The sequence below is a fragment of the Engystomops pustulosus genome, unplaced genomic scaffold (assembly GCF_040894005.1).
Source record: "Engystomops pustulosus unplaced genomic scaffold, aEngPut4.maternal MAT_SCAFFOLD_124, whole genome shotgun sequence".
NCBI lineage: Eukaryota > Metazoa > Chordata > Amphibia > Anura > Leptodactylidae > Engystomops > Engystomops pustulosus.
The window spans coordinates 146159-169676 of NW_027285005.1; the positions used below are offsets into that span (position 1 = coordinate 146159).

General features: G+C 47.4%; 1 protein-coding gene across 2 annotated transcripts in view; it reads left to right on the plus strand.

The window, feature by feature from the left end:
• LOC140108393 (integrin alpha-M-like) overlaps positions 1–23518 on the plus strand; it is a 94609-nt gene that overhangs the window by 56668 nt on the left and 14423 nt on the right. For both annotated transcript variants that reach the window (XM_072131705.1, XM_072131706.1), the window contains exons 9-12: positions 686–830; positions 16524–16597; positions 16888–17020; positions 18461–18600. In XM_072131705.1, coding sequence (XP_071987806.1) covers positions 686–830; positions 16524–16597; positions 16888–17020; positions 18461–18600 — 492 coding nt within the window. The remainder of the gene's footprint in view (positions 1–685; positions 831–16523; positions 16598–16887; positions 17021–18460; positions 18601–23518) is intronic.

Consider the following 23518-nt stretch of genomic DNA (forward strand, 5'->3'; position numbering starts at 1 on the left):
GTCTGCTTCCTGCCACTGAACCCAGCCTACGGCTGTCTATGCCCGGCAAGTTTGACGGAGACCCCAAACAGCGCAGGGGCTTTATAACCCAGTGCTCCCTGCAAATAGAACTCATGCCTGCTCAGACCTGCCATAAGTTTCTGCCCCTTCCTGTGACTCTTGCCCGATCTTTGTGCCTCACAGCCTTAGAGAAATCTTCCTAGCGAGTATTCCTGCGTTCCTGTGTGTTCCTGCTCCTGAGTCCTGTGTTGCCGTGCTACCAGAGTTCCTCCAAGTTGCTGTGTTGCTGTGTCCCTTGTGCCTGTGTCCCTCCCATTGCTGACCCTGGATTGGACTTGACCCTGCATCTCTGCCACCTGCCTTAACCTTGTGCCTGGACCCGACCACAAGGCTGTCTTCCGTTAAGGTACCTCGACCTCAGTTGCCACCATGGGTTAGTCGCTCCTGTGGAACGACCAGGTGGTACCCTGCCACGGCAAGTCCAACCCTCTTTGCTGCGGGCTCCGGTGAAGACCAGGTGCCACTTAGACTCGGGTCCCAGGTGTTGGCTAGTACTGCCTCCCGCGGTGGTCCAGTGCATCCACACATCCCAAATCCTGACACCTTCTATGGGAGATTGTAGTGGGCATGCTCTGTGATGGATGGTTGGATGGTTCTCCTGCTATTGTCTCTGACTTTCTTGTAGGTGGGAGAGTCCTTCTCTAAAGGTAAGGCATACGCAGAGTTACGCACCATCGCCTCCTCAGATGATAACATCTTTCAAGTGAACGACTTCTCTGCTCTGGATGAGATTCAGAAGAGATTGCAGCAGAAGATCTTCGCTATTGAAGGTTGGTGAGAAGGTCACACAGATCTTCTGCTTGGTGCTAAGATTGCATCTCCTGCACCTTCTACATCACATGAATGTAAAAACCAGGAACAACCAGTAACCTTCTTAGACAACAAGACTGAGCGCTGACGACTGGTGGAAAATCTCAGGCTTGGGGACTGTGGTAACTTCTGGGAGAGACTCTCAGACTCGGGGACTGCGGTAACTTCTGGGAGAGACTCTCAGGCTCAGAGACTGTGGTAACTTCTGGGAGAGGCTCTCAGGCTCGGGGACTGCGGTAACTTCTGGGAGAGATTCTCATGCTCTGGGACTGCGGTGGCTTCTGGGAGACAATAGAAAGAAAGCCACCGCTCACTCACATAAGCTGCATCCTCAATATAGACGAGGTCCTATTCCTCCTTAGCTCTCGGTGCACGGAAAGGCAGTCCTGCCGGTTGACTGGATGATGCACAAATGAAACGAAGGTATTCCAGCACTCAGAATCTTCTTTAAAAAAAATATTTGAATTTTTATTTTGTAAATATTAAAATTGCAAGGTCACATCCTGGCATATCATCCAAAAAAGAAAAGATCTACGCGTTTCGGACTAGTGTGCTTGCGTCCTTATTCATGATTAGAGATGAGCGAGCACTAAAATGCTCGGGTGCTCGTTACTCGAGCCGAACATTTCCAGATGCTCGAGTGCTCGTTTCGAGTAACGAGCCCCATTAAAGTCAATGGGAGACCCGAGCATTTTTCAAAGGGACCATGGTTCGGGAATAAAATGTGTTATTTAATTGAAAAAGAATGTCTGTAATTTGCAAACATCTGCGATCTATTCTTCACTGTTCCGCGCGTATATTATCTCCCGACAAGTTAGCAGATGTAAAGAACAGTGAAGAATAGAATAAAAACAGTGAACACAGTGAACACAGTGACCACAGGATCATTTAAGATAAAAACACAGTGCAGAACACAGTGCAGAATAGATTACAGATGTTCGGCACATCTGCTTACTTGTCGGGAGATACGCGCGGAACGGCGCGAACAAAGTAGCATGTGAAGAACAATATATATGTGTGTGAAGAACACATTGCAGATGTTTAAATACATCTGCAATGTGTTCTTCACACATATATATTGTTCTTCACATGCTACTTTGTTCGCGCCGTTCCGCGCGTATCTCCCGACAAGTAAGCAGATGTGCCGAACATCTGTAATCTATTCTGCACTGTGTTCTGCACTGTGTTTTTATCTTAAATGATCCTGTGTTCACTGTTTTTATTCTATTCTTCATTGTTCTTCACTGTGTTTTTTTAATTAAATGCTCGATCTCGAGCAGGGGAAATACTCGTCCGAGCAACGAGCCGTCTCGAGTACCCTAATGCTCGACCGAGCATCAAGCTCGGACGAGCATGTTCGCTCATCTCTATTCATGATCTAAAAAATCATTGTGATCCGCCATCTTAAAAAAGAGGAGGAGGAAAAAGACCAGGTGAATTGGCTTGTAATCAGTTAACCCTTACATTACGGCAGCAGAGATACATTCCATGACAAAACATGCTAGTTCATCAAAGTATACAGATAAACATTCAGACATCATTTACTTTGTGTACAAACCTGCTATTAATGCAGCCACATGAAAAAATATATTGAAAAAACATGAACTAAATACATTTGAATATATGTTAACATACATGTTAACGCATACTGTTAACGTCACATGGACGGAAGATTATTTTATGATATTCAGAGCTCATCATGTTGTTTATAACGTAGATATTCTAACACTATTCATAAAACACCATAACCTCTTTATTGTATAGACCCAGCGTTATATTTGTGTACGCTATTAGACTATGTACCTATTCATGACGGCATGGGTCAATGGCCGATGCGTTATAGCACAAAGTTAGAGCGAAAGACTCCAGTAATAAACCCCATTGCATGTGTTTTGGGAATTCTCAATATAGATATAACTTATCTGTTTTGTTGTTTAAACCTGTCGGCATTCGGGTATTTAATGTTAAAATCCAAAACATCTCGCGGTTGCGCAGTTTGTGTGTTCTGTTCCCTCCTCTGATTGGGATAGTAACCCTCTCTATGCCGGTAACTTCCAAAGAGGAAAAATCTCCTTTGTGTGTATAATAAAAATGTCTGGAGAGACTGGAAATGTTTTTGTCTGTAGATTTAGACCCATCAGTTACATGTTCTGCAATTCTCTTCTTGAGGGAACGTATAGTGCTCCCAATATACTGTACTCTACAGATGTTACAATAAGCCAAGTAAGCAACATATTTAGTGTTGCAATTTATAAACGATTTGATATTTCTAGGCTTATGTGATATTTCAGCGTTATACACGAGTATACCCCATGACAAGGCATTACAGGCTCTGCAGTATCACATGGAAAAATATACATCTTACAGTACAGAATTACAACAATATACTTTGACAGTGACACATGTTCTTTTGAAGAATACATTTTTTTACTTTCAACAATGATTATTATTTACAGACCCAAGGCTGCCCCATGGGCTCCTGTTTTTCTCCGTCACTGGCAAATATTTACGTTTCCTGATGGGAACAAGAATTTATCTATATCTATATTTATCTCTGATAATAACCCTTTTCGAGATCTTATATATTTTTTTGGCCGTTATATAGATGATGGTCTGCTTGTATGGAGGGGCACCCCTACATCCATATCTGAATTTATAGTGTACATTAATAACAATGATTATAACCTGGAGTTTACACACAATATAGGTACAAATGAGATTACTTTCTTAGATGTGACCCTAAGGGGGGACAATATCACGGGTAACATTGAGTCGGTGTTATACCGAAAGGAAATTAGTGGCAATTCAATTCTTCAAGCCACCAGTTGTCACCCACAACATGTAATTCGCAATCTCCCTGTAGGAGAAGTTATTAGAGCAAGAAGAAGCTGTAGCAGTTCTGACACCTTCAGAAAGGACAAACAGATTAGAGAACAGAGGATATTCAAACAGGGATATAGCGAGAGCAAAGACTATAGCCAGTGAAAGGACTAGGGAGTCTCTCCTTAAAAATCAACATGAGAATAATAGACAGAATCCTACTGCGCAGAAAGTGGTTTTCTCCACAACGTACAGCGAGGATTACAAAGATATTGTCAAAATAATCAAAAAATATCTTCCGTTATTGGAAGCAGACAATAAACTTAAAAATATCCTACGTCCAGGGTGTCAGTTTGTTTCTAGAAGAGCGTGCACAATAGGGAATTTAGTTTCACCCTCCACATTTTCTTATATCCCACAGGGCAAAACAAATCCATGGCTAGATACAAAAGGCTCTTATGCCTGTGGTGGGAATAGGTGTAATGTATGCAAATTTATGACCCACAAAAAAGTTTTTTCTTCTGATCAAGACAATAAGCCTAGAAATATCAAGTCGTTTATAAATTATGTTAAGTATGGGTGACTCAACATGTCACACATCCCTAGCGATTGTATATAGTATAGAAAAACAGGTGGGATGTGTAAAAGGACAACTATATTCAATAGTATATAGCAAGAAATATCAATTTATTTATACAAAACACTAAACACTTACATTTAAAAACATTTAAAATGAGCACTCCAGGAATAAAGTGCTATCCACAGTGCATGAGAATAACATGTCCTGTTCTCCCCCTTCTTGAGATTGTGTTGTATCTAAGCTTGGTGTTGGTATAAATAATAATGTGATCAATAATAGACTGCGCATTGATTATCAGTATGGTCAAAATGTAGAGAGTTTCCCACAATCAATGTGTGAAATGATGCTTAAATAGGACTGAGGAAGCCACAACGTAGGCGGAACGCGTGGGGCGCGTGATCTCCCCCATCTTACAACTTGGTGATATCAACCTTTTTTTATTCATATTTAGACTTCATTGCATTGCCTGGTCCTATTTAAGCATCATTTCACACATTGATTGTGGGAAACTCTCTACATTTTGACCATACTGATAATCAATGCGCAGTCTATTATTGATCACATTATTATTTATACCAACACCAAGCTTAGATACAACACAATCTCAAGAAGGGGGAGAACAGGACATGTTATTCTCATGCACTGTGGATAGCACTTTATTCCTGGAGTGCTCATTTTAAATGTTTTTAAATGTAAGTGTTTAGTGTTTTGTATAAATAAATTGATATTTCTTGCTATATACTATTGAATATAGTTGTCCTTTTACACATCCCACCTGTTTTTCTATACTATATACAATCGCTAGGGATGTGTGACATGTTGAGTCACCCATACTTAACATAATTTATAAACGACTTGATATTCCTAGGCTTATTGTCTTGATCAGAAGAAAAAACTTTTTTGTGGGTCATAAATTTGCATACATTACACCTATTCCCACCACAGGCATAAGAGCCTTTTGTATCTAGCCATGGATTTGTTTTGCCCTGTGGGATATAAGAAAATGTGGAGGGTGAAACTAAATTCCCTATTGTGCACGCTCTTCTAGAAACAAACTGACACCCTGGACGTAGGATATTTTTAAGTTTATTGTCTGCTTCCAATAACGGAAGATATTTTTTGATTATTTTGACAATATCTTTGTAATCCTCGCTGTACGTTGTGGAGAAAACCACTTTCTGCGCAGTAGGATTCTGTCTATTATTCTCATGTTGATTTTTAAGGAGAGACTCCCTAGTCCTTTCACTGGCTATAGTCTTTGCTCTCGCTATATCCCTGTTTGAATATCCTCTGTTCTCTAATCTGTTTGTCCTTTCTGAAGGTGTCAGAACTGCTACAGCTTCTTCTTGCTCTAATAACTTCTCCTACAGGGAGATTGCGAATTACATGTTGTGGGTGACAACTGGTGGCTTGAAGAATTGAATTGCCACTAATTTCCTTTCGGTATAACACCGACTCAATGTTACCCGTGATATTGTCCCCCCTTAGGGTCACATCTAAGAAAGTAATCTCATTTGTACCTATATTGTGTGTAAACTCCAGGTTATAATCATTGTTATTAATGTACACTATAAATTCAGATATGGATGTAGGGGTGCCCCTCCATACAAGCAGACCATCATCTATATAACGGCCAAAAAAATATATAAGATCTCGAAAAGGGTTATTATCAGAGATAAATATAGATATAGATAAATTCTTGTTCCCATCAGGAAACGTAAATATTTGCCAGTGACGGAGAAAAACAGGAGCCCATGGGGCAGCCTTGGGTCTGTAAATAATAATCATTGTTGAAAGTAAAAAAATGTATTCTTCAAAAGAACATGTGTCACTGTCAAAGTATATTGTTGTAATTCTGTACTGTAAGATGTATATTTTTCCATGTGATACTGCAGAGCCTGTAATGCCTTGTCATGGGGTATACTCGTGTATAACGCTGAAATATCACATAAGCCTAGAAATATCAAGTCGTTTATAAATTGCAACACTAAATATGTTGCTTACTTGGCTTATTGTAACATCTGTAGAGTACAGTATATTGGGAGCACTATACGTTCCCTCAAGAAGAGAATTGCAGAACATGTAACTGATGGGTCTAAATCTACAGACAAAAACATTTCCAGTCTCTCCAGACATTTTTATTATACACACAAAGGAGATTTTTCCTCTTTGGAAGTTACCGGCATAGAGAGGGTTACTATCCCAATCAGAGGAGGGAACAGAACACACAAACTGCGCAACCGCGAGATGTTTTGGATTTTAACATTAAATACCCGAATGCCGACAGGTTTAAACAACAAAACAGATAAGTTATATCTATATTGAGAATTCCCAAAACACATGCAATGGGGTTTATTACTGGAGTCTTTCGCTCTAACTTTGTGCTATAACTAGAGATGAGCGAACATGCTCGTCCGAGCTTGATGCTCGGTCGAGCATTAGGGTACTCGAAACTGCTCGTTACTCGGACGAATACTTCGCCCGCTCGAGAAAATGGCAGCTCCCGCCGTTTTGCTTTTTGGCGGCCAGAAACAGAGCCAATCACAAGCCAGGAGACTCTGCACTCCACCCAGCATGACGTGGTACCCTTACACGTCGATAGCAGTGGTTGGCTGGCCAGATCAGGTGACCCTGGGATAGACTAGCCGCTGGCCGCGCTGCTCGGATCATTCTGTGTCTGGATGCCGCTAGGGAGAGAGCTGCTGCTGGTCAGGGAAAGCGTTAGGGTGTTCTATTAGCTTACTGTTAGGCAGGAGTGATTCTCCAAGAACCCAACAGCCCTTCTTAGGGCTACAATAACGTTCTACTTTTTTTATTTTAATTTGCATCTATTACCATTTTGTGAGGAATTAGCAGGGGGACTTGCTACCGTTGTGTTTAGCTCTTAGTGGCACACATATCCATAGCAAAGACCGAAGTGGGAAAATTCAGTAGGGGTTGGATTTCTATTAGGCACTAACTCAGTGTCATCTCATCTGGCATAGTAGTGTGCTTCCTTTGATACTTGGCTAGAAAATAGCCATAGGAGAATACAAATAGCTTCTTGAAGCCTACAGTAGCGTTCTATATATTTGATTTCTGGTTGATCTGCTGGTGGCTGTAGTTTCTGCAGTGCATGTACTTGCCAATTCTGAGCAATTTGTAGTGAGACTTGCGACCGCTGTGTTCTGCGCTTAGTGGCGCACATATCCATAGCAAAGGCTGAAGTGGGAAAATTCAGTAGGGGTTGGATTTCTATTAGGCACTAACTCAGTGTCATCTCATCTGGCATAGTAGTGTGCTTCCTTTGATACTTGGCTAGAAAATAGCCATAGGAGAATACAAACAGCTTCTTGAAGCCTACAGTAGCGTTCTATATATTTGATTTCTGGTTGATCTGCTGGTGGCTGTAGTTTCTGCAGTGCATGTACTTGCCAATTCTGAGCAATTTGTAGTGAGACTTGCGACCGCTGTGTTCTGCGCTTAGTGGCGCACATATCCATAGCAAAGGCTGAAGTGGGAAAATTCAGTAGGGGTTGGATTTCTATTAGGCACTAACTCAGTGTCATCTCATCTGGCATAGTAGTGTGCTTCCTTTGATACTTGGCTAGAAAATAGCCATAGGAGAATACAAACAGCTTCTTGAAGCCTACAGTAGCGTTCTATATATTTGATTTCTGGTTGATCTGCTGGTGGCTGTAGTTTCTGCAGTGCATGTACTTGCCAATTCTGAGCAATTTGTAGTGAGACTTGCGACCGCTGTGTTCTGCGCTTAGTGGCGCACATATCCATAGCAAAGGCTGAAGTGGGAAAATTCAGTAGGGGTTGGATTTCTATTAGGCACTAACTCAGTGTCATCTCATCTGGCATAGTAGTGTGCTTTGATACTTGGCTAGAAAATAGCCATAGCAATAGGATAGGATTGTTTGGTTCTAAAAACTCAAAAAAAAACAAAAAACACAAAAAAAAACAAAAAACACAAAAAAACACAAAAAAAAACAAAAAAAAGTAAAAAAAAAAAAAAAGTTATAACTCTCATTTTAAAAATGTTTAACCCCAGGGCTAGGGGTAGAGGACGAGGGCGGGGACGTGGGCGTCCAACTACTGCAGGGGTCAGAGGCCGTGGTCCTGGGCGGGGTGAGACACCACCTGCTGATGAGGGAGCAGGGGAACGCCGCAGAGCTACACTCCCTAGGTTCATGTCTGAAGTTACTGGGACTCGTGGTAGAGCACTGTTGAGGCCAGAACAGTGCGAACAGGTGATGTCGTGGATTGCTGACAATGCTTCGAGCAATTTGTCCACCACCAGTCAGTCTTCCACGCAGTCCACCCATGTCACCGAAATCCCCACTCCTCCAGCTCCTGCACCTCAGCCTCCTCCCCCCCAGTCTGCCCCCTCCCAGGAAAATTTGCCATTTGAACCGGCATACTCTGAGGAACTGTTTTCTGGACCCTTCCCACAGTCACAAACCACTTGTCCGGTTGCTGCTGAGCAATTTTCCGATGCCCAGGTTTTCCACCAGTCACAGTCTGTGGGTGATGATGACCTTCTTGACGTAGTGGAAGTGTGTAAAGAGGTGTCCGACGATGAGGAGACACGGTTGTCAGACAGTGGGGAAGTTGTTGTCAGGGCAGGAAGTCCGAGGGGGGAGCAGACTGAGGGATCGGAGGATGATGAGGTGACAGACCCAAGCTGGGTTGAGAGGCCGGGTGAACACAGTGCTTCTGAGACGGAGGAGAGTCCTCGACCTGAACAGGTTGGAAGAGGCAGTGGTGGGGCCAGACGGAGAGGCAGGGCCAGAGCTGGTGCATCAGCGCCACTGTCAACTAGTGAAGCTCCCGTGGTGAGGGCTCTTGCGGCGAGGGCTAGATCTTCAGAAGTGTGGAGGTTCTTTAAGGAAACACCGGATGACCGACGGACTGTGGTGTGCAACATTTGCCAAACCAGGCTCAGCAGGGGTTCCACCACTACTAGCTTAACTACCACTAGTATGCGCAGGCATATGAATGCTAAGCACCCCACTCAGTGGCAACAAGCCCGTTCACCTCCGGCCGTGCACACCACTGCTCCTTCCCCTGTGTCAGCTGCTAGTCAGCCCCCTGCCCAGGACCCTGCCACAAAAACCCCATCGTCGCCTCCACGATCCTCCACAGCATCCACCAGCGTTCAGCTCTCCATACCCCAGACGCTGGAGCGGAAACGCAAATATAGTGCAACCCACCCGCACGCCCAAGCCCTTAATGTGCACATCTCCAGATTGCTTAGCCTGGAGATGCTGCCCTATAGGCTATTAGAGACCGAGGCCTTTCGCAACCTCATGGCGGCGGCCGCCCCTCGGTATTCGGTCCCCAGCCGCCACTACTTTTCCCGATGTGCCGTCCCAGCCCTGCACCAGCACGTGTCAGACAACATCATCCGTGCCCTGACCAACGCCGTTTCTGACAAGGTCCACCTGACCACGGACACGTGGACGAGTGCTGCCGGGCAGGGCCACTATATATCGCTGACGGCACATTGGGTTAACTTGGTGGAGGCTGGGACCGAGTCTGACCCTGGGGCTGCTCATATACTGCCGACGCCGAGGATTGCGGGGCCTACCTCGGTCCAGGTGTTTCAGGCCTACTATGCCTCCTCCTCCTCCCACCCCTCCTCCACCTCCTCCTCCGAACTACCATCCGTGGGCACGGCGCCATCAGTCGGTAGCTCTAGGCACAGCAGCAGTGCCGTCGCTAAGCGACAGCAGGCGGTGCTCAAACTGCTGAGCCTAGGCGACAAAAGGCACACCGCCCAAGAGCTATTACAGGGCATCACGGCGCAGACTGATCTGTGGCTGGCACCGCTGAACCTCAAGCCGGGAATGGTTGTGTGTGACAACGGCCGTAACCTGGTGGCGGCTCTGCAACTCGGCAGACTGACACATGTGCCATGCCTGGCCCATGTGTTAAATCTGATAGTGCAGCGTTTCCTCAAGACATACCCCAATCTGTCTGATTTGCTCACGAAGGTGCGCCGCATCTGTGCGCATTTCAGGAAGTCCAGCCCAGATGCTGCCACTCTCAGGGCAGCGCAGCGCCGCCTCCAACTGCCCGCTCACCGACTGTTGTGCGACGTGCCCACGAGGTGGAATTCAACACTGACCATGTTATCCAGAGTTTACCAGCAGCGCAGAGCGATTGTAGACTGCCAGATGTCAACTTCCACCAGAACTGGTAGTCAGGTCAGTCAGCTTCCTCAAGTCTACAATGAGGAGTGGACGTGGATGTCTGATATCTGTCAGGTGCTGAGTAACTTTGAGGAGTCAACACAGATGGTCAGTGGCGATGCCGCCATCATCAGCCTCACCATCCCGCTGCTTGGCCTGTTGAAAAACTCTCTGGTCAGCATGAAGTCGGAAGCTTTGCGCTCGTCACAAGAGACGGGGGAAGAATATTCCCTTGTTGATAGCCAAAGCACCCTGAGGTCTGTTTCTCAGCGCATATCGGAGGAGGTGGAGGTGGAGGAGGATGAGGAGGAAGAGGAGGAGAATGTTGGCGAGACACAAGAGGGGACCATTGTTGAGTCCTTCACTGTTCAGCGTGTATGGGCAGAAGAAGAGGAGTTGGAGGAGTTGGAGGAGGAGGAAATGGACAGTCAGGCCAGTGAGGGGAGTGAATTCTTACGCGTTGGTACTCTGGCGCATATGGCAGATTTCATGCTAGGCTGCCTATCCCGTGACCCTCGCGTTCAAAGAATTTATTCCAGCACCGATTACTGGGTGTTCACTCTCCTGGACCCACGGTACAAGCAAAATCTTTCCACTCTCATCCCTGCAGAGGAAAGGAGTGTGAGAATGCATGAATACCAGCAGGCCCTGGTGCACAAGCTGAAACAGTATTTCCCTTCTGACAGCGCTAGCGGCAGAGTGCGTAGTTCTGCGGGACAAGTAGCGAGGGAGAGTAGGCGAGCAGGCAGCTTGTCCAGCACTGGCAAGGGTACGCTTTACAAGGCTTTTGCCAGCTTTATGTCACCCCAGCAAGACACTGTCACCTGTCCCCAGTCTCGGCAGAGTAGGGCTGATCTTTACAGAAAGATGGTGAGGGAGTACGTAGCTGACCATACCATCGTCCTAAATGATCACACAGCTCCCTACAACTACTGGGTTTCAAAGCTGGACATGTGGCACGAACTGGCGCTGTACGCCTTGGAGGTTCTTGCCTGCCCTGCCGCTAGCGTCTTGTCCGAGCGGGTTTTCAGTGCAGCTGGTGGCATCATCACCGATAAGCGTACACGCCTGTCGACTGACAGCGCTGACAGGCTGACGCTTATTAAGATGAATAAAGGCTGGATTTCTCAGAATTTCCAATCTCCACCAGGTGAAGGAAGCTCAACCTGAATAATTGATCCACTCCTCCTCCTCCTCCTCATTTTCCTCCTTCTCCTCCTCTTTGTACAGTAAAGCAGAGGAAAATGGCTATTTTTTGACAGGGCCCACTGGCTCTTGCTATAGTACTTCATGCATTTAATTTTTCTGGAGGGCCACCTACCCGGTCCTCTGTTTGAAACAATTTTTGTGAGTGCCACATACAGGCACTCAATCTATTCCATTTTTCTGGAGGGCCACCTACCTGCTCCTCTGGTTTGAAACATTTTTGGGACTGCCACATACAGGCACTCAATCTATTCCATTTTACTGGAGGGCCACCTACCTGCTCCTCTGGTTTGAAACATTTTTGGGACTGCCACATACAGGCACTCAATCTATTCCATTTTACTGCAGGGCCACCTACCTGCTCCTCTGGTTTGAACAATTTTTGGGACTGCCACATACAGGCACTCAATCTATTCCATTTTACTGGAGGGCCACCTACCTGCTCCTCTGGTTTGAAACATTTTTGGGACTGCCACATACAGGCACTCAATCTATTCCATTTTACTGCAGGGCCACCTACCTGCTCCTCTGGTTTGAACAATTTTTGGGACTGCCACATACAGGCACTCAATCTATTCCATTTTACTGGAGGGCCACCTACCTGCTCCTCTGGTTTGAAGAATTTTTGGGACTGCCACATACAGGCACTCAATCTATTCCATTTTACTGCAGGGCCACCTACCTGCTCCTCTGGTTTGAAGAATTTTTGGGACTGCCACATACAGGCACTCAATCTATTCCATTTTACTGGAGGGCCACCTACCTGCTCCTCTGGTTTGAAACATTTTTGGGACTGCCACATACAGGCACTCAATCTATTCCATTTTACTGGAGGGCCACCTACCTGCTCCTCTGGTTTGAAAAATGTTTGGGACTGCCACATACAGGCACTATCCAAATTAAATTGTCTCCATAGCAGCCTCCACACGTTGTCTCCATTGCTACCTCCAAAAGTCGTCCATATAGCTGCCTCCATACATCGTCCCTTTATCAAACGAGGTGTGTCAGGCAGAAATTTGGGTTGTTTTCATGGATTCCACATCAAAGTTGTTAACTTTGTCGCCACCCTGCTGTGTTATCCACAAAATATACTGGCAAACTTTTACCATTTAGGGATATTATTTCAGCGCTTCTTGCGCATCTGTTTACATTCCCCTCACCCGGCATATCCTAAACTTATAAGAACGCTACTACACTTGATCTTATACAAAAGGTTCTTAGAAGTGCTGTTTGGGGAGTAGCCTAGAGACAGGGGCTTGGATTGGCGAAAGCTCGCCTGGCAGCGGAGCGCCAGCTCCATGCGCATCATGCGCTTCTTGCGCATCTGTTTACATTCCCCTCACCCGCCATATCCCAAACTTATAAGAACGCTACTACACTTAACTTGGTGCAGGCTGGGACCGAGTCTGACCCTGGGGCTGCTCATATACTGGCGACGCAGAGAATTGCGGGGCCTACCTCGGTCCAGGTCTCAAAGGCCTACTATACCTCCTCCCACCCCTCCTCCACCTCCTCCTCCTCCGAATTACCATCCGTGGGCATGGCGCCATCAGTCGGTAGCTCTAGGCACAGCAGCAGTGCCGTCGCTAAGCGACAGCAGGCGGTGCTCAAACTGCTGAGCCTAGGCGATAAAAGGCACACCGCCCAAGAGCTATTACAGGGCATTCCACATCAAAGTTGTTAACTTTGTCGCCACCCTGCTGTGTAATCCACAAAATATACTGGCAAACTTTTACCATTTAGGGATATTATTTCAGCGCTTCTTGCGCAGCTGTTTACATTCCCCTCACCCGGCATATCCTAAACTTATAAGAACGCTACTACACTTGATCTTATACAAAAGGTTCTTAGAAGTGCTGTTTGGGGAGTAGCCTAGAAACAGGGGCTTGGATTGGCGAAAGCTCGCCTGGCTGCAGAGCGCCAGCTCCATGCCAAGATCCAACTAACATAGTTGCAGCACCTTTAATCTACTACTAGTTCACTGCCTCCATAATAATAATAATCTTTATTTATATAGCGTCATCATATTCTGCAGCGCTTTACAAATCATAGGAAACAAATACAAATGTAATGTAACAGAGCACAACATTTGTATGGAACAACAGGAGTGAGGTCCCTGCTCGCCAGAGCTTACGGTTTATGAAGATGATGGGGTAACACGAGGTAAAAGAATATTTAATGGTCAAGCCATTCTTCTTAGGGAATAGAACAAAATATAATAAATGGATTTGCTGTCGCTTGAACCACTCAGCCGTCATCTTATATACCAGGTCCAGGGTGAATGGGACTGCAGAGAAGTCTGGTGCCTGTTGGTTGCTGGATAACAGATGGGAGGACGACACAGGACGGGTTAGTAGAAGAGTTAAAACTTCATGCAGTTAATGAGTGTTATAGGCTTGCCTAAAGAAATGGGTTTTAAGAGCACGTTTGAAACTTTGGAGGTTAGGTATTAGTCTGATAGTCCGGGGCAGAGCATTCCATAGAATTGGTGCAGCTCTAGAGAAGTCTTGGAGACGCGAGTGGGAGGTCCGCACTAGGGTAGAGGTTAATCTAAGATCACTGGCGGATCTAAGAGCACGGGTTGGGCGATAGACTGAGATAAGAGAGGAGAGGTAGGGGGGTGCAGCATTATACAGAGCTTTATGGATGAGGGTTATTATTATTTTAAACTATTCGAAAGGAGACTGGCAGCAAGTGCAGCGACTGGCATGAACTGTAAGCATACATGGTCCCCTTATCAAACGAGCTGTGTCAGGCAGAATTTGGGGTTGTTTTCATGGCTTCCATGTTAACTTTGTCGCCACCCTGCTGTGTAATCCACAAAATATACTGGCAAACTTTTATCATGTACCGATATTATTTGAGCGCTTCTTGCTCACCTCCTTTGGTTCCTCTCTGCCACCCATTGGTTTGAAGCCTGAGTCCATTTAGGGTATGTCGCCATGACACTCTCTAGCCTGCTGCCGCTGCCTCTGCATGCCGTCCCCTATAGTGTCAGGGTCAATTATTAGATGTTTTAGATGCTATCTAGCTTCATTCTGTCACTCTGTCATGGCCATGCTGTTGCCCATAATTTTGGCATAATGGTGCGATTATGCAGCCTCAGAGGCATCCATGCATGCTGCCCCTGCTGTTTCCTGTCCATTTCCGTGGTGTTTCCATCCTTTTCTGAGGTTCTCAGGTGTTTGGCCAAGCTTCCCTGTGCAGAGCCTTGGTCCCCTTGAAAAATGCTCGAGTCTCCCATTGACTTCAATGGGGTTCGTTATTCGAGACGAGCACTCGAGCATCGGGAAAAGTTCGTCTCGAATAACGAGTACCCGAGCATTTTAGTGTTCGCTCATCTCTAGCTATAACGCATCGGCCATTGACCCATGCCGTCATGAATAGGTACATAGTCTAATAGCGTACACAAATATAACGCTGGGTCCATACAATAAAGAGGTCATGGTGTTTTTTGAATAGTGTTAGAATATCTACATTATAAACAACATGATGAGCGCTGAATATCATAAAATAATCTTCCGTCCATGTGACGTTAACAGTATGCGTTAACATGTATGTTAACATATATTCAAATGTATTTAGTTCATGTTTTTTCAATATATTTTTTCATGTGGCTGCATTAATAGCAGGTTTGTACACAAAGTAAATGATGTCTGAATGTTTATCTGTATACTTTGATGAACTAGCATGTTTTGTCATGGAATGTATCTCTGCTGCCGTTATGTAAGGGTTAACTGATTACAAGCCAATTCACCTGGTCTTTTTCCTCCTCCTCTTTTTTAAGATGGCGGATCACAATGATTTTTTAGATCATGAATAAGGACGCAAGCACACTAGTCCGAAACGCGTAGATCTTTTCTTTTTTGGATGATATGCCAGGATGTGACCTTGCAATTTTAATATTTACAAAATAAAAATTCTAATATTTTTTTAAAGAAGATTCTGAGTGCTGGAATACCTTCGTTTCATTTGAACTTCTGGGAGAGACTCTCAGGCTCTGGGACTGCGGTAACTTCTTGGAGAGACTCTCAGGCTCGGGTACTGCAGTAACTTCTGGGAGAGACTCTCATGCTCGGGGACTGCGGTGGCTTCTGGGAGAGACTCTCATGCTCAGGGACTGCAGTGGCTTCTGGGAGAGACTCTCAGGCCCGGGAACTGTGCAGGCATCTGAAGGAGACTCCTTGTAGGTGCAGGGACTGTTGTGGCTTCTGGGAGAGACTTTCATGCTCAGGGACCTTGGTAACTTCTGGGAGAGATTCTCAAGCTTGGGGACTGCACCGGCATCGGGAAGAGACTCTTAGGTGCAGGGACTGTGGTTGCTTCTGGGAGAGACTCTCATTCTTGGGGACTGTGGTAACTTCTGGGAGAGACTCTCATGCTTGGGGACTGTGGTAACTTCTGGGAGAGACTCTCATGCTCGGGGACTGCGGTGGCTTCTGGGAGAGACTCTCATGCTCAGGGACTGCAGTGGCTTCTGGGAGAGACTCTCAGGCCCGGGAACTGTGCAGGCATCTGAAGGAGACTCCTTGTAGGTGCAGGGACTGTTGTGGTTTCTGGGAGAGACTTTCATGCTCAGGGACCTTGGTAACTTCTGGGAGAGATTCTCAAGCTTGGGGACTGCACCGGCATCGGGAAGAGACTCTTAGGTGCAGGGACTGTTGTGGTTTCTGGGACAGACTCTCAGGCTCAGGGACTTGGGAGGCATCCGAAGGAGACTCTCAATTGTGGGGACTGCAGTGTCTTCTGGGAGAGATTCTCAGGCTTGGGGATTGCACCAGCATCCAAAAGAGACTTTCAGGTGGAGGAACTGTAGTGGCCTCTGGGAGAGACTCTCATGCAGTGACCTCTTATGTCATCTACAGGAACTCAGTCTCAAAGTGGACAATCATTTCAAACAGAATTCTCACAAGAAGGATTCAGCGCAATTCTGACTCCAGTGAGTATATATAATGCTCCCTCCTCCTCCTCTATATAATATACACCGCTCCCTCCTCCTCCTCTATATAATATACACTGCTCCCTCCTCCTCCTCTATATAATATACACTGCTCCCTCCTCCTCCTCTATATAATATACACTGCTCCCTCCTCCTCCTCTATATAATATACACTGCTCCCTCCTCCTCCTCTATATAATATACACTGCTCCCTCCTCCTCCTCTATATAATATACACTGCTCCCTCCTCCTCCTCTATATAATATACCCCGGTCTCTTCCATATTTCAGGATGGGGCTCTCCTAGGAGCAGTTGGTGCCTATGGATGGACTGGTGGAGCTTACATTTATAGGACCGGACAGATGAAACCCAGTTGGATAAACATAACCACATCTGCGGGTGACATGGAGGACTCTTATTTGGGTGAGGGGATCGTTGAGCTGCTCCAGGGTTGGTTCAGCCTTTGAATGACATGGAAGACTCTCATTTGGGTGTTGTTGTGCTGCTCTAGGGTTGGGGTCAGTCTGTGGGTCACATGGAGGAGTCCTCTTTGGGTGGGGTACGGGTGTACTGCTTCAGGGTTGGGTCAGTCTGTGGGTCACATGGAGGAGTCTTCTTTGGGTGGGGTACGGGTGTACTGCTCCAGGGTTGGGTCAGTCTGTGGGTCACATGGAGGAGTCTTCTTTGGGTGGGGTACGGGTGTACTGCTTCAGGGTTGGGTTAGTCTGTGGGTCACATGGAGGAGTCTTCTTTGGGTGGGGTACGGGTGTACTGCTTCAGGGTTGGGTCAGTCTGTGGGTCACATGGAGGAGTCTTCTTTGGGTGGGGTACGGGTGTACTGCTTCAGGGTTGGGTCAGTCACTGGGTCACATGGAGGAGTCTTCTTTGGGTGGGGTACGGGTGTACTGCTTCAGGGTTGGGTCAGTCTGTGGGTCACATGGAGGAGTCTTCTTTGGGTGGGGTACGGGTGTACTGCTCCAGGGTTGGGGTCAGTCTGTGGGTCACATATGGAAGTCTTCTTTGGGTGGGGTACGGGTGTACTGCTCCAGGGTTGGGGTCAGTCACTGGGTCACGTGTAGGAGTCTTCTTTGGGTGGGGTACGGGTGTACTGCTCCAGGGTTGGGGTCAGTCTGTGGGTCACATGGAGGAGTCTTCTTTGGGTGGGGTACGGGTGTACTGCTTCAGGGTTGGGGTCAGTCTGTGGGTCACATATGGAAGTCTTCTTTGGGTGGGGTACGGGTGTACTGCTTCAGGGTTGGGGTCAGTCACTGGGTCACATGTAGGAGTCTTCTTTGGGTGGGGTACGGGTGTACTGCTCCAGGGTTGGGGTCAGTCTGTGGGTCACATGGAGGAGTCTTCTTTGGGTGGGGTACGGGTGTACTGCTTCAGGGTTGGGGTCAGTCTGTGGGTCACATGGAGGAGTCTTCTTTGGGTGGGGTACGGGTGTACTGCTCCAGGGTTGGGGTCAGTCTGTGGGTCACATGGAGGAGTCTTCTTTGGGTGGGGTACGGGTGTACTGCTTCAGGGTTGGGTCAGTCTGTGGGTCACTTGGAGGAGTCTTCTTTGGGTGGGGTACGGGTGTACTGCTTCAGGGTTGGGTCAGTCTGTGGGTCACATGGAGGAGTCTTCTTTGGGTGGGGTACGGGTGTACTGCTTCAGGGTTGGGGTCAGTCTGCGGGGACACGGAGGACTCTTATTTGGGTGTCTTTGTGCTGCTCCAGGGTTGGGGTTGGTCAGCTGATGACGTGGAGGACTATTAGTTGGGTGGGGTATGGGTCTCCTGCTTTTCTCCTCCATGTGGGGGTCTTGGTAGACAGTGTCGGGTGGTCTCTTTCTCTTTCTGACTCTTTGGTCTCCTTCCAGGTTATTCTCTGCTGCAGATTGGAGCAGACTTGATGGCCATGGGGGCCCCGCGATACCAGCACACAGGAAAGGTCTTTGTCTTTAGAAGAGACCCCCGGAGCGGGCAGTGGGCACCAGCAGCCAGTGCCCTGGGAGAGCAGGTGAGCTCCTCACATTGGGGGTCATTTATCATCCTTGGGAAAGTCCTAGGTCCGTCTTTGGAGCTTTTTATGTCACATAAATTATCCACCAAAAAATGTTTGACCAACTTACAAAAAAAGGATTAAAAGTGATGAAAAAGTCACATTTACCAAAAAAGTACAACTCGTCCCACAAAATGTAAGCACTAAAATAGCTCCACCCACAAAAGAAAGTAAGTTTTGCCTCCCAGAAGATGCGAATGAAAAAGTGATTTGTTTTTCCCTCATATAATATTTACTCTGCAAAATGTGTGAAACATAAAAAGCTAAATGTGACCCATTGAATGTAAGTAAAAATCGGGGTGCAGCTAATCGAAAGATTTGACCTTCTGAAAATGCCCGCCCCCCCCCCCTCCAACCTAGAGGTCAGTCCAGGATTTGGCGCACATAATGATAATTTTTCAGCAGGTTCATCTCTGGAAAGTGCATAAAAATCCAACGCTTACGATACCCCTTGTGCCAAAACGTGCTGAAACTCTTATTGTTGTGAGCTCCTCTAATCTCCCCCCTCTTATTGTGGCCCCTCTAATCCCCCCCCCCCTCTTATTGTGGCCCCTCTAATCCCCCCCCCCCTCTTATTGTGGCCCCTCTAATCCCCCCCCCCCTCTTATTGTGGCCCCTCTAATCTCCCCCCTCTTATTGTGGCCCCTCTAATCTCCCCCCTCTTATTGTGGCCCCTCTAATCTCCCCCCTCTTATTGTGGCCCCTCTAATCTCCCCCCTCTTATTGTGGCCCCTCTAATCTCCCCCCTCTTATTGTGGCCCCTCTAATCCCCCCCCCTCTTATTGTGGCCCCTCTAATCTCCCCCCTCTTATTGTGGCCCCTCTAATCTCCTCCCTCTTATTGTGGCCCCTCTAATCACCCCCCCTCTTATTGTGGCCCCTCTAATCTCCCCCCTCTTATTGTGGCCCCTCTAATCTCCCTCCTCTTATTGTGGCCCCTCTAATCTCCCCCCTCTTATTGTGGCCCCTCTTCTCTTTGCAATAATAAACACCAGAAACCTTTCCCCATTCCCCTTCAGCTCCTTTCCTCTTCTCTGCTGCTGTGTACCACGGGCCGGCAGGTGATGACATCATCATAAGGCGCCGGCTGTACACAGCTGCAGAGAGGCACAGTGATGATGTGGAGAGCTCAGGGCAGGGGGTGGAATCATCAATGATTGGGGGTGGAGTCATTGCTGATCCAGCGATGGGTGTCGGGGCCCACCAGTGCTTCCACCGGTGAGCCAGTCCGACTTGTACATAAACATTGTGTAATGGATTAGAAGAGAATTTATATATGTGATATGGGGACAGATTATATTAACCTTCGTGTGGTGAACCTGTGGCCACATCTTTCACATGTACAGCCAGTGGCCGGTTCCTATAAAGCTCTAGTAACTATATGACTCCCGCACATCCACATAAAATCAGAGCTATAAACTTACCTGATATCTAGGGATGTCATGTGACCAGGGTGACATCATCACAGGTCCTTTAGCCTCTTAACATTAGCAAACTGTTCATCATGCACATAAAAAAACACAGCAGCCTGCATGGACTTCTCCTGGAGTAGCCTTAGCTCCCGGTGCCCGGCCAAGCTAGTCCATGCCCCAGGAGCCTCTGCTGTTAATCTACATCAGTGATGGACAACCTTTTGAGCTTGGTGTGTCAAAATTCGCTAAAAAAACGAGCATAACTCAGGTGGTGTGTCACCTTGACAAAAAAAACATAATTTTGTGATATTTATTGAAGTGGCAGGTATAAGAAGGAAATACCGAGCACCAGCTCAGGGGGAGCTCAGGGTGAGCCGGTGCCGGAGCTTATTTTTGTTAGTGTTTTAAACCGCTATATCGCGGTTTAAAACACTTTTTAAACTTTATGGCCTAAGCTGCTTTGGCTCAGGGAGATACGCGCTCGGTGCTTACCATGCGCGCGGCTCTCCTTCACTTCCTATGTAGCCACGTGCACGGTCGCGCGCATGGTAAGCGCCGAGCGCGTACCTCCCTGCGCCGAAGCAGCTTCGGCCATAAAGTTTAAAAAGTGTTTTAAACCGCGATACAGCAGCAATGAGGCACCACAGGGGACAGTCCGAGCACCATTTGGTGTCTGTACTATTGACATGGACGGTAGGTGACGGTGCACTGTATTACAGGGAAGAGTTATGCCAAATGGTGTCAGGTAAATAGGTTATTGCTTATTATTGGGAAAGCGAAAGAGCAATTGAAGGTGGATGAAGGGCGCTGTGTCCCCCCATCTGTATAGATGATTCTGCGGTTCAGCAAGTATTTAGGGGTTTGTATTGATCAGAACCTGGATCGGCTTTCAGGGCAGATTGTACTTCTATCAAAAGAGAAATTAAACTGAGCGCCAATCTACACTCAAATGACGATATAAATGTATAAAGTATTGAACGTATTTAATAATAAAAAATAAAACAATGTATTTAGAAATATAGCATCACACAAATTTTATACTAGTATTATCAAATGACATTGGGGCAGATTTACTTACCCGGCCCATTCGCGATCCAGCGGCGCGTTCTGTGCGGTGGATTCGGGTCCGGCCGGGATTCACTAAGGTAGTTCCTCCGACGTCCACCAGGTGTCGCTGCTGCGCTGAAGTCCGCCAAGGCCCGCCGGAATGCACTGAAGTTCACCGGCCTATTCCTGGTGAAGGTAAGACGAGTCCAGCTACACTTTTTTTTTTTTTAAATGCGGCGGTTTTTCCGAATCCGTCGGGTTTTCGTTCGGCCACGCCCCCCGATTTCCGTCGCGTGCATGCCAGCGCCGATTGGCCACAATCCGATCGCGTTCGCCAAAATCCCGGGGCAATACAGGGGAAATCGGCGCAAATCGAAAATATTCGGGTAACACGTCGGGAAAACGCGCTTCGGGCCCTTAGTAAATGACCCCCATAATATCAGTGTATAAAATATATTTAGATCTCAGGCTGGGCTAAAATAGGGGTTAGAGAGGCACTAAAGGACCCAAGTGCACACTTCTACCCAAGAATGGTTATAAAAAATTATAAAAATAAAAAATTTAAAAAATTGTTTAGCAAATGAACTTACAGTATATCCGTGGACAATTCAATACGCTAAAAGCCCTCCCTCCCCTCATCTTCCTGCTCATGGTCCCCTGTGATACACCCCTGGAGTAGTATTTGGTGGACTGCCCTCCCTCCCCTCATCTTCCTGCTCATGGTCCCCTTTGATACGCCCTTGGAGTAGTATTTGGTGGACTGCCCTCCCTCCCCTCATCTTCCTGCTCATGGTCCCCATATGACACGCCCTTGGAGTAGTATTTTATGGACTGCCCTCCCTCCCCTCATCTTCCTGCTCATGGTCCCCATATGACACGCCTCTGGAGTAGTATTTGGTGGGCTGCCCTCCCTCCCCTCATCTTCCTGCTCATGGTCCCCTATGACACGCCTCTGGAGTAGTATTTGGTGGACTGCCCTCCCTCCTCTCATCTTCCTGCTCATGGTCCCCTATCACATGCCTCTGGAGTAGTATTTGGTAGACTGCCCTTCCCCCTCTCATCTTCCTGCTCATTGTCCCCTATCACATGCCTCTGTAGTAGTATTTGGTGGACTGCCCTCCCTCCCCTCATCTTCCTGCTCATGGTCCCCTGTGATACGCTCCTGGAGTAGTATTTGGTGGAGAGCCCTCCCTCCCCTCACCTTCTTGCTCATGGTCCTTTAGAGACACGCCCTTGGAGTAGTATTTGGTGGGCAGCCTCCCTCCCCTCATCTTCCTGTTCACGCCCCATATGAAATGCCCTAGGAGTAGTATTTGGTGGACAGCCCTCCCTCCCCTCATCTTCCTGCTCATGGTCCCCTGTGATACACCCCTGGAGTAGTATTTGGTGGACAGCCCTCCCTCCCCTCATCTTCCTGCTCATGGTCCCCTAAGAAACGCCCCTGGAGTTGTATTTGGTGGACAGCCCTCCCTCCCGTCATCTTCGTGCTGATGGTTTCCTATGACACGCCCCTGGAGTAGTATTTGGTGGACTGCCCTCCCCTCATCTTCCTGCTCATGGTCCCCTATGACACGCCCCTGGAGTAGTATTTGTTGGACTGCCCTCCCTCCCCTCATCTTCCTGCTCATGGTCCCCTATCACATGCCTCTAGATTTGTATTTGGTGGAACGCCCTCCCCCCCATCTTCCTGCTCATGGTCCCCTATGAAACGCCCCTGGAGTAGTATTTGGTGGACAGCACTCCCTCCCCTCATCTTCCTGCTTATGGTCCCCTATGACCTGCCCTTGGAGTAGTATTTGGTGGACTGCCCTCCCTCCCCTCATCTTCCTGCTCATGGTCCCCTATAACACGCCCATGGTGTAGTATTTGGTGGAGAGCCCTCCCTCCCCTCACCTTCTTGCTCATGATCCCCTAGAGACACACCCTTGGAGTAGTATTTGGTGGGAAGCCTCCCTCCCCTCATCTTTCTGTTCACGCCCCCTATGACATGCCCCTGGAGTAGTATTTGGTGGGCTGCCCTCCCTCCCCTCGTCTTCCTGCTCACAGTCCCCTATGACACGCCCCTGGAGTAGTATTTGGTGGGCTTCCCTCCCTCTCCTCATCTTCCTGCTCATGGTCCTCTATGACACGCGCTAGGAGTAATATTTGGTGGGCTACCATCCATCCCCTCATCTTCCTGCTCATGGTCCCCTGTGATACGCCCCTGGAGTAGTAATTGGTGGACAGCCCTCCCTCCCGTCATCTTCCTGCTCATGGTCCCCTGTGATACACCCCTGGAGTAGTATTTGGTGGGCTGCCCTCCTCCCCTCATCTTCCTGCTCATGGTCCCCTTTGATACGCCCCTGGAGTAGTATTTGGTGGGCTGCCCTCCCTCCCCTCATCTTCCTGCTCATGGTCCCCTGCGTTACGCTCCTGGAG